Genomic DNA, 12,491 nt, shown 5'->3' on the forward strand with positions numbered 1-12,491 from the left:
ATTTCAAATATGTTTGGTATACAGCAGTGTTACGGTCCTAACTGCTGTGAGGCGCGTAGCGCACACCATAATGTATGTTAATTTGACTAATGTGTATTTGGCTATGTGTGGTTTCCCAGGTCCCCGATATACCGATCAGAACACCCCTTTATATACTTTATTCACTTATTTGCTTTTGTGCCCCATACATGGCTGCAAAGGCCCCGCCTCATGTCATTACACACAGTGACTACCTGGAACGCAAAGCGCTACGAGCGTGGAACGCATGACTTCCGGTCTCGACTGGAAGTGACATAGCGGCATCACGGGTTGCCATAGCTACCAGCGGTCCAGCCGTGGATATTGTGCGGCTGACCGCGGCGGGGTCCAGGGGCATGTTTTAACAACACGACTGCACACAGGGGTGCTATGTACTGATGTCCGATTGGTATGTTCTATACAGCGCGGCGCCCGACGGAACGCGACTTCCGGTTGCACCGGAAGTGACGCGGCAGCCGCTGCTACACATGATTCACTCATTCATTAACACATAGGTATATATAGGGGGCCTGGGAGGCTCTATGCAGGTCCTGGTTCCTTCCTAATGCTGCTGCGATGCTACTGATGTCTCGATTATGTATTGACTGGCGTATACCTTGAGAAAGGTCCGAACATAGGACCGAAACGTTGGTGAGCCCTTTCTGTGTGCATATACTCTTTTTGTGACATGAAGTTACATGGAACCAAGCTTTTGAATAAATGACTTTATTGCTTACATCATATCACGCAAGTCTGGAGAGTGCTATCTTTTTCCACTGGTATGTGGAGAAATACTGTAATATATATATATATATATATATATATATATATATATATATATATATTTATATATATATTTATATTAAGATTTTACTTACCAGTAAATCTATTTCTCGTAGTCCGTAGTGGATGCTGGGGACTCCGTAAGGACCATGGGGAATAGACGGGATCCGCAGGAGACATGGGCACTTTAAGAAAGAATTTGGATTCTGGTGTGCTCTGGCTACTCCCTCTATGTCCCTCCTCCAGACCTCAGTTAAAGAAACTGTGCCCGGAAGAGCTGACAGTACAAGGAAAGGATTTTGGGAATCCAGGGTAAGACTCATACCAGCCACACCAATCACACCGTATGTATAACTTGTGATAACTTTACCCAGTTAACAGTATGAACAATAACAGAGCATCAGATAAACCCTAATGCAACTATAACATAACCCTTATTTAAGCAATAACTATATACAAGCATTGCAGAAAAAGTCCGCACTTGGGACGGGCGCCCAGCATCCACTACGGACTACAAGAAATAGATTTACCGGTAAGTAAAATCTTATTTTCTCTAACGTCCTAGTGGATGCTGGGGACTCCGTAAGGACCATGGGGATTATACCAATGCCCCCAAACGGGCGGGAGAGTGCGGATGACTCTGCAGCACCGATTGAGCAAACGATAGGTCCTCCTCAGCCAGGGTATCAAACTTGTAGAATTTTGCAAACGTATTTGCACCTGACCAAGTAGCAGCTCGGCATAGCTGTAATGCCGAGACCCCTCGGGCAGCCGCCCAAGAAGAGCCCACCTTCCTAGTGGTATGGGCTTTCACCGATTTTGGCTGCGGAAATCCAGCCACAGAATGAGCCTGCTGAATCGTGTTACAGATCCAGCGAGCAATAGTCTGCTTTGAAGCAGGAGCACCAAGCTTGTTGGATGCATACAGGATAAACAGTGGCTCCGTTTTCCTGACTCTAGCCGTTCTGGCTACATAAACTTTTAAATCCCTGACCACATCTAGTAACTCGGAATCCTCCAAGTCACAAGTAGCCACAGGCACCACAATAGGTTGGTTCATATGAAAGGATGAGACCACTTTTGGCAGAAATTGTGGACGTGTCCTCAATTCCGCTCTATCCATATGGAAAATCAGATATGGGCTTTTACGAGACAAAGCCGCTAATTCTGACACGCGCTTAGCCGAAGCCAAGGCTAATAGCATGACCACCTTCCACGTGAGATATTTCAGCTCCACTGTTTTAAGTGGTTCAAACCAGTGTGATTTCAGGAAACTCAACACCACGTTAAGATCCCAAGGTGCCACTGGAGGCACAAAAGGAGGCTGAATATGCAGCACTCCCTTCACAAACGTTTGAACTTCTGGCAGAGAAGCCAACTCCTTTTGAAAGAAAATGGAAAGGGCCGAAATCTGGACCTTAATTGAGCCTAACTTCAGGCCCAAATCCACTCCTGACTGAAGGAAGTGAAGGAAACGGCCCAGCTGAAACTCCTCTGCAGGAGCATTGCTGGCCTCACACCAAGAAACATATTTTCGCCATATCCGGTGATAATGTTTAGCTGTTGCGTCCTTCCTAGCCTTTATCAGCGTAGGAATGACCTCCTCCGGAATACCTATTTCTGCTAGGATCCGGCGGTCACCCGCCATGCCGTCAAACGCAGCCGCGGTAAGTCTTGGAAGAGACAGGGTCCCTGTTGCAACAGGTCCTGTCTTAGAGGAAGAGGCCACGGATCCTCTGTGAGCAATTCTTGCAGATCTGGTTACCAAGTCCTTCGTGGCCAATCTGGAACAATGAGAATTGTTCTTACTCCTCTTTTTCTTATTATCCTCAGTACCTTGGGTATGAGAGGAAGAGGAGGAAATACATAGACCGACTGGAACACCCACAGTGTCACCAGGGCGTCTACAGCTACCGCCTGAGGGTCCCTTGACCTGGCGCAATAGCTCTGTAGCTTTTTGTTGAGGCGTGACGCCATCATGTCTATCTGTGGTAGTTCCCACCGACTTGTAATCTGTGTGAAGACTTCTTGATGATGTCCCCACTCTCCCGGGTGGAGGTCGTCTGCTTCCCAGTTGTCCACTCCCGGAGTGAACACTGCTGACAGTGCACTTACGTGATTCTCCGCCCAGCGAAGAATCCTGGTGGCTTCCGCCATCGCCACTCTGCTCCTTGTGCCGCCTTGGCAGTTTACACGAGCCACTGCGGTTATGTTGTCTGACTGAATCAGAACCGGTTGGTCGCGAAGTAGGGACTCCGCTTGACGTAGGGCGTTGTATATGGCCCTTAGTTCTAGGATGTTGATGTGAAGGCAAGTCTCCTGACTTGACCACAGGCCTTGGAAATTTCTTCCCTGCGTGACTGCCCCCCACCCCTGGAGGCTTGCATCCGTGGTCACCAGGAACCAGTCCTGAATGCCGAATCTGCGGTATTCCAGAAGGTGAGCACTCTGCAGCCACCACAGGAGAGACACCCTGGCCCTGGGGGATAGGGTGATTAACCGATGCATCTGAAGAGGTGCTCCGGACCACTTGTCCAGGAGATCCCATTGAAAGGTCCTCGCATGGAACCTGCCGAAGGGAATGGCCTCGTATGATGCCACCATCTTTCCCAGGACTCGTGTGCAGTGATGCACCGACACCTTTTTTGGTTTTAATAGGTCTCTGATCAGTGTCACGAGTTCCTGAGCCTTCTCCATCGGGAGATAAACCCTCTTCTGGTCTGTGTCCAGAATCATGCCCAGGAAGGGCAGACGAGTCGTAGGAATCAACTGCGACTTTGGAATATTCAGAATCCAGCCGTGCTGTCCTAACACTTCCAGAGAGCGTGCTACGCTGTTCAGTAACTGCTCTCTTGACCTCGCTTTTATGAGGAGATCGTCCAAGTATGGGATAATTGTGACCCCTTGCTTCCGCAGGAGTACCATCATTTCTGCCATCACCTCGGTAAATATTCTCTGTGCCGTGGAGAGACCCAAACGGCAACGTCTGAAATTGGTAATGACAATCCTGCACCACAAATCTGAGGTACGCCTGATGAGGTGGATAAATGGGGACATGAAGGTATGCATCCTTTATGTCCAGAGCAACCATAAAATCCCCCTCTTCCAGGCTTGCAATGACCGCTCTGAGCGATTCCATTTTGAACTTGAACCTTTTCAGGTATATGTTCAGAGATTTTAAATTTAATATGGGTCTGACTGAACCATCCGGTTTCGGTACCACAAACATGGTCGAATAATAACCCTTCCCTTGTTGAAGGAGGGGAACCTTGACCACCAACCTGCTGAAGATACAATTTGTGAATTGCAGCTAACACTACTTTCCACTCTAATGGGGAAGCTGGCAGGGCCGATTTGAAGTATCGGTGAGGGGGCATCTCTTCGAATTCCAGCTTGTATCCCTGAGACACAATCTCTATTGCCCAGGGATCCACCTGGGAGCGAACCCACTTGTGGCTGAAATTTCGGAGACGCGCCCCCACCGGGTCTAGCTCCGCTTGTGGAGCCCCAGCGTCATGCGGTGGATTTATTGGAAGCCGGGGAGGACTTCTGTTCCTGGGAACTAGCTGTGTTGTGCAGCTTCCTTCCTCTGCCCCTGCCTCTGGCAAGAAAGGACGCACCTCGGACTTTCTTGCCTTTTTGTGATCGAAAGGACTGCATTTGGTAATACGGTGCTTTCTTAGGTTGTGAGGGAATATATGGCAAAAAATTTGACTTTCCAGCAGTAGCTGTGGAGACCAGGTCCGAGAGACCCTCCCCAAACAGTTCCTCACCCTTGTAAGGTAAAACCTCCATGTGCCTTTTTGAGTCGGCATCGCCTGTCCATTGCCGAGTCCACAGGACCCTTCTGGCAGAAATCGACATTGCATTTATTCTAGAGCCCAAAAGGCTAATGTCTCTTTGAGCATCTCTCATATATAGGACAGCGTCTTTTATATGCCCCAGGGTCATTAATATAGTATCCTTGTCTAGGGTATCAAGTTCCTCAGACAAGGTATCCTTCCATGCTGCTACAGCACTACACACCCAGGCCGACGCAATTGCCGGCCTTAGTAAGGTACCTGAATGTGTATAAATGGACTTCAGGGTACCCTCTTGCTTTCTATCCGCAGCATCTTTTAGGGTGGCCATATCCTGTGACGGCAGGGCTACCCTCTTGGATAAGCGTGTTAGAGCTTTGTCCACCCTAGGGGAGGATTCCCAGCGTAACCTGTCTGTTGGCGGGAAAGGATACGCCATAAGCATCCTCTTGGAAATCTGCAGTTTTTTATCTGGAGATTCCCAAGCCTTTTCACATAACTCATTTAGCTCATGTGAAGGGGGAAAGGTCACCTCCTGCCTTTTTTCCCCATACATATGAACCCTCTTGTCAGGGACTGGGGTTTCCTCTGTGATGTGCAACACATCCTTCATTGCTATAATCATATAACGAATGGCTTTAGCCAATTTAGGCTGTAACTTTGCATCATCGTAATCGACACTGGAGTCAGAATCCATGTCGGTATCTGTCTCAACAATTTGGGATAGTGGGCGCTTCTGAGACCCTGACGGCCTCTGCGACATCGGATAAGGCATGGGTTGAGACCCTGACTGTCCTAAGGTTTCAGCTTTATCCAACCTTTTATGCAAGGAATTAACATTATCATTTAAAACCTTCCACATATCCATCCAATCAGGGGTCGGCGCCGTCGGCGGAGACCCCACATTCATTTGCTCCCGCTCTGCTTCCACATAGCCTTCCTCGTCAAACATGTCAACACAAGCATACCGACACACCACAAACACACAGGGGATGCTCTTTTTGAAGACCGTTCCCCCACAAGTCCCTTTGGAGAGACAGAGAGAGAGTATGCCAGCACACACCCCAGCGCTATATGTCCCAGGAATCACACAGTAACTTAGTGTTAACCTAGTAGCTGCTGTATATTATGTTTTATCGACAAATTTATGTGCCCCCCCCCTCTCTTTTTACCCTCTTCTACCGTGAATCTGCAGGGGAGAGCCTGGGGAGCTTCCTCTCAGTGGAGCTGTGGAGAGAAAATGGCGCTGGTGAGTGCTGAGGGAGAAGCCCCGCCCCCTCAGCGGCGGGCTTCTGTCCCGCGGTTCTGTACACTATTATGGCGGGGGCTCATACATATATACAGTGCCCAACTGTATATATGTGTAACTTTTGCCAAGAGGTCATAATTGCTGCCCAGGGCGCCCGCCCCCCCCCCCTGCGCCCCGCACCCTACAGTGGCCGGAGTGTGTGGGTGTAGTGTGGGAGCAATGGCGCACAGCTGCAGTGCTGTGCGCTACCTCAGTGAAGACTGGAGTCTTCTGCCGACGATTTCGAAGTCTTCTTGCTTCTTTCTCCCGGCTTGTCTTCCGGCTCTGCGAGGGGGACGGCGGCGCGGCTCCGGGATCGGACGACAAAGGTTGAGATCCTGTGTACGATCCCTCTGGAGCTAATGGTGTCCAGTAGCCTAAGAAGCAGGACCTATCTTCAGAGAGTAGGGCTGCTTCTCTCCCCTCAGTCCCACAATGCAGGGAGCCTGTTGCCAGCAGATCTCCCTGAAAATAAAAACCTAACAAAATACTTTCTTATAGCAAGCTCAGGAGAGCTCACTAAATAGCACCCAGCTCGTCCAGGCACAGATTCAAACTGAGGTCTGGAGGAGGGACATAGAGGGAGGAGCCAGAGCACACCAGAATCCTAATTCTTTCTTAAAGTGCCCATGTCTCCTGCGGAGCCAGTCTATTCCCCATGGTCCTTATGGAGTCCCCAGCATCCACTAGGACGTTAGAGAAATATATATATATATATATATATATATATATATATATATATATATATATATATAGAGAGATATATATATAGAGATATATATATAGATAGAGATATATATATATATATAGATAGAGATATATATATATATATATATATATATATATATATATAGATAGAGATATATATATATATATATATATAGATAGAGATAGAATATATATATATATATATATATATATATATATAGATAGAGATAGATATATATATATATATATATATATATATATATAGATAGAGATAGATATATATATATATATATATATATATATATATATATATAGATAGATAGAGATATATATATATAGATAGAGATATATAGATAGATATATAGACATACACACACACACATATACAGTTGTGCTCATAAATTTACATACCCTAGCTGAATTTGTGATTGTCTGGCCATTTGTCAGAGAATATGAATGATAACTCACAAACGTTTCTTTCACTCATGGTTAGTGGTTGGGTGATGCCATTTATTGTCAAATAGAATCCACTCTACACCCCGCCAAAATGTAGCCTGCTGCAGATAGAGAGTGCAAAATATAATGTGGGGGCTACCAATAAAGCACTGTATGTCTCACAGGCAGTCTGTAGCGGAACTTAGTCCCAGCACAGAGAGTAGTACCACCATAATAGCATTCTATAATCTGTGACGCATTCGTAACCGTCTGTAGTAATATAAGCTCTACAGGAGAAAAGGTGTTAGATTTGTGCAGCAGACACAGTGGTTTTTGTGGAAGTCTCCGTATTAGGCTAAAATGGAAGTGTCATAGTATAGGAAAGGGGTAGTCAACATGTGTCCCTCCAGCTGTTGTGAAACTACATATCCGAGCATGCCCTGCCACAGTTTTGCTACTAGAGCATTGTTGGATGTGTATCATCACAGCAGCTGGAAGGCCGCATGTTGAATACTCCTGGTATAGGATACTGAGGGTAATTCAATTGTCGTCGCTCCCCCGGGTACCACTAGGGGGGCGCCAAACAGAACAAATCAATTGTTGTTCTATTTGGGCTTCCATTAGCTGCAGGAAAAATGTCTTATCACTGCCTTCTGAGGTGGCGAGAATAAATGTGCAAAAACTGTGTGCTTTGTGGCTTAGGCCTCACACAGGAGTTTTGGTGCACAAACCAGGACTCCAGATGGGATTAGCTGCTATTCACATAAAATCCTGTCTATTTGAGTGCTTAAAAAGAATTGGTGCCCGATCAGATGGGCGCCCAAAATAACATTTAAATCACCCCCCCACCCCTATTCTTTTAAAATTAAATATATTTTAACAAAAGAAATTAAAGATTTGTATATTTTGTGACTATGCCTGCTCTAAACAACCTAAATATAAAACTGCCAATTGTTATCTGTAGAGAGTAACAGCTTCTTCCATACATGCCAAATATCCTCACCCCATTTGTATCTCTACTATTACATTAATATGGGCGTATTCAATTGAACATTGTAAAAAACAAAACAAAAAAAAACAAAAAAAAAAAACATTTTCCCGTGGTGCACAAAATTTCGGTCAGCTGTGGGGGTTTTGGTATACAATTAGACAAGAATTTTAGTAATTTCTATAGGAATCAATGTTTTTGTCTTGCAGCATCAGAACAGGTGCAAATTAGGAAAAATACGTTCTTTGAGGCAAAAATGTTGGGATTTAGTTCAGAACCCCTTGAACACCCCTAATGACTAAATAGGCAATTGGAAGTTTTCAATTAGCTTAATTGGGCCAGTAATCACATTTCATAACGGTGATGTAATTTTGCAGAATAATGGTCTAAAAGACATGGGACAGGTAGTATATATGGCACAGTATGGATTAGACAGGTGTTTAAGATTGTATGTGCTAGTTACAGGTTTTTTTTTTTTATTAAAAAAAAGTACCTTTTTCATTTTACACCAGAATCAACTTGTTTTGCATTTTTATGTAACCCAAACTTATCTACAGTATTTAAACAAATAAAAACAATTTCAGATATAGATATATAGATGGAGCGTGTGTGTACGTGCGTGGTGTAAAATGATGAAAAAAATTGCACAAAACAGTAATTTGAAGCATTTTAAAAATTTTAAATCTGTATCTTTGGTACAGTAAATAAATCTACCCAATATTTATTTGTAATGGGTGGGGGTAAAAGGCCACATTACATTATTTTTTTAAATTTCTCGCTGGGTTTCAAACAGAAAATTATTAAGCCCAAGGAGAGCACAAATTACCTGCGCACAGCCAACAAGCAGCGTGGCCTCACATGGAGGGGGTATGGCCTCATGGCACACCCCCATTTCCATGACTCTGGGGGTGTACCCAGAGAACTCTTGGAGATGCTAGGTTGCCCCCAGACTCTCTCTGCACGGTGAATGCGCATTGAATCTATTTGAGTCTACCACCCCCCCTCCCCATGGGAAACTGCGGCCTGCAGGTGGGTTGACAGCAGAGGCCACGAATAGCGGGACAACAGTGAGACAGCTGTGAGATGTTATAGCTATGCGGCATATTATAAATAGGGGAAACCAAAGTGTAGCTTTATTTTAAATGTAAACCCTTTGCCATTGACAACCCCACATGCCCCCTCAATGCCCCTCAGACCATCCCACATCAACATCCTTCAGATCTGCAACAGCCAAACACAGTTGAGTTTAACGCGGATGTAAAGTGCAGCAGCCGGAAAGAAATAGCGGGAAGGAAGCAAGTTAATTGGAGGCAGGATACCAGAGACACTGAGGGTTTAGAGGGACATCAGCAGATTATAATTTGGTAGTTTAAGGGGGGGACCTTCAGAAAGCGCACACTGTGCTAAAACAACCAGCAGGAACACTACATACTATGGATAGACCGTTCCATCTGGGGAGGACTGGGGGACAGAGGAGCAGAAAGGATTATTCAAGGTCCAGCACCGAGTTGGATGACTGACAAAATAGAAAAAAAATTTTTTTTTTTACCTATGACAATTAATAATCAATAAACACAATTACACTAATAAAAGTAAATCTGTGCACAAAATAAAAAAATGCCTGATTTATAAAAAGAAAAACTTACAAAAAACAAACAAACAACAAAACGCTTTACTGATACAATATAACATCCCACTGACGGAAAAAAGTCCCTAGCCTACTACACCTGTTTCACGACACAGAATATGTAAAGTCAGTGTACGCCGTAGACCCTCAAGCTGGGTTCACTACGATATGCCGGCGGTCGGGCTCCCGGCGCCCAGCATACCGGCGCCGGGAGCCCAACCGCCGGCTTACCGACAGTGTGGCGAGCGCAAATGAGCCCCTTGCGGGCTCTCCGCGCTACGCGCGCCACACTATTTTATTCTCCCTCCAGGGGGGTCGTGAACCCCCCCACGAGGGAGAATAAGTGTTGGTATGCCGGCTGTCGGGATCCCGGCGCCGGTATACTGTGCGCCGGGATCCCGACAGCCGGCATACTGAAGACCACCCCTCAAGCTTGTAACATTTAGCAGAACATTTGACCATTGATCTTTATAACTTTTGTGTTCATTCACATACCAGGGCTTCATAGCAACCACTTTGGCTCCATTGGTTTCCAAGGAGTAACGATTGCAAGGAAGGATCATGAAGCCACTTTCTGGTAGAAAGATTCGCAGGTATCGATTTATCTGAAAGTGAACAAGAAAAGATAGAGAATTATAGGATTTTAATTACCTACTGGTAAACCCTTTCCTCGTAGTCCGTAGGATACTGGGAATCCATTTAGTACCATGGGGTATAGACAGGTGCACTAGGAGCCTTGGGCACTTTAAGAATTTGATAGCATGTGCTGGCTCCTCCCTCTATGCCCCTCCTACCAGACTCAGTCCAGGAAACTGTACCCAAGGAGAAGGACATATTTTGAGAGAAGTATAGATAAGGAAACAGAACAGTGGCGAGATTATAACCAGCACACACAAAACAAGAGGAAAGCCATGCTAACCAAACTTGAACAGGAACTGCAACAGCTGAACCAACAACAAATACTTAACCAAGTAACAGTGCAGGAAAACACGAAGCACCGGGCGGGCGCCCAGTATCCTCTACGGACTGCGTGAAAAAGGATTTACCGGTAGGTAATTAAAATCCTATTTTCTCTTACGTCCTAGAGGACACTGGGAATTCATTTAGTACCATGGGGAAGTACCAAAGCTCCCAAACCAGGTGGGAGAGTGCTGAGGTTCCTGCAGAACTGATTAACCAAACTGAAGGTCCTCAGAGGCCAAAGTATCAAACTTTTAAAACTTAGCAAACTTGTTCGAACCTGACCAAGTAGCTGCTTGGCAGAGCTGTAAAGCCGAGACACCTCCGGTGTAGTCACCCAAGAATAACCCACCGACCTAGTAGAGTGGGCTTGTACAGATTTTGGAACCGGCAATCCTGTCGTGGAATAAGCATGCTGGATAGTCTGTCTGATCCAGCGTGCAATAGACTGCTTTGAAAAAAAAGACGCCCAATTTTATTGGGATCAGCGAGTCGGATTTCCTGTGATGAGCTGTTCTCTTCACATACACCTTCAAAGCCCTTACAACAGCCAAAGACTTTGAAGTAGCAGAGGTGTCCGTCACAGCCTGAACCACAATAGGTTGGTTGATGTGAAAAGCGGACACCACCTTAGGAAAAAATTGCTGACGAGTTCAGAGTTCATCATAATTAAGTAGGGACTCTTGTGAGACAACGCCCCTAGCTCCGACACACGTGTTGCTGAGGCCAAGGCCAACAGTGTGACTGTCTTCCACGTAAGGTACTTTACGTCAACCTCCTGTAATGGTTCAAACCAGTCCGACTGGAGGAACTGCAGCACCAAATTGAGATCCCAGGGTGCCGTGGGAGGCACAAAGGGAGGCTGGATGTGCAGAACCCCTTTCAAGAACTTCTGGACCTCAGGGAGAGAAGCCAATTGTTTCTGAAAGAAAATAGACAAAGCCGAAATCTGGACTTTAATGGAAACTAGGCGTAGGCCCACATCCACTCCCAACTGCAGAAAAAGCAGGAGACGTCCTAGATGAAATTCCACCGCAGAATATTGTCTGCTCTCACACCATGAGACATACTTCTTCCATATACGGTGGTAATGTTTAGACGTTACCCCTTTCCTGGCTTGGATCATAGTCAGGATGACCTAGTCAGCAATCCCTCTCCTGGCTAGAATCAGCCGTTCAACCTCCATGTCGTTAAACGTAGCCGCCGTAAGTCTTGATAGACGAACAGGCCCTGCTGCAAAAGATCCTCGCGAAGAGGCAGAGGCCACAGATATTTGAGGAGCATCTCCAGAAGGTCCGCATACCAGGCCCTTCTTGGCCAGTCCGGAGCAATGAGTATTGCTTGAACCTTCTCCCTTCTTATTCTTTTTAGAATTCTTGGGATCAGAGGAAGTGGAGGGAACACGTACACCATCTGGTATACCTATGGAGTCGTCAGAGCGTCTACTGCCACTGCCTGTGGGTCTCTCAACCTGGAATAATACCGCTTGAGCTTCTTGTAGAGACAAGAGGCTATCATGTCGATTCGTGGATATCCCCACCGGCGTGTCAAGCACCTGAACACTTCCAGGTGAAGGCTCCACTCTCCAGGGCGCAGGTCGTGTCTGTTGAGGAAGTTGTTTCCCAGTTGTCTATGAAGATCACCGACAACACCACAGCGTGTTTTTCCGCCCAGAGGAGAATTCTTGACACCTCTGACATTGCTGCTCTGCTTTTCGTTCCGCCTTGTCGGTTTATGTACTTTACCGCCATTACATTGTCCGACTGGTGAATGACCCGATTCCGAAGTAGAGATGAGGCCTGCAGAAGGGCGTTGTAGATTGCCGTGAGATGGCCAGATCGGAATGTTGAGATACACATCCTTGATATCCAGAGACACTAGGAA

At 46.0% G+C, this 12,491-nt stretch overlaps 1 protein-coding gene across 3 annotated transcripts in view; it reads right to left on the reverse strand.

Moving 5' to 3' along the window:
• Positions 1 to 12,491, reverse strand: part of KMT5C (lysine methyltransferase 5C) — an 87,715-nt gene that overhangs the window by 52,807 nt on the left and 22,417 nt on the right. For all 3 annotated transcript variants that reach the window (XM_063942806.1, XM_063942804.1, XM_063942805.1), the window contains exon 3: positions 10,143 to 10,252. In XM_063942806.1, the coding sequence (XP_063798876.1) occupies positions 10,143 to 10,252 (110 nt within the window). The remainder of the gene's footprint in view (positions 1 to 10,142; positions 10,253 to 12,491) is intronic.

The sequence above is a fragment of the Pseudophryne corroboree genome, chromosome 10 (genome assembly GCF_028390025.1).
Source record: "Pseudophryne corroboree isolate aPseCor3 chromosome 10, aPseCor3.hap2, whole genome shotgun sequence".
Classification (NCBI taxonomy): domain Eukaryota; kingdom Metazoa; phylum Chordata; class Amphibia; order Anura; family Myobatrachidae; genus Pseudophryne; species Pseudophryne corroboree.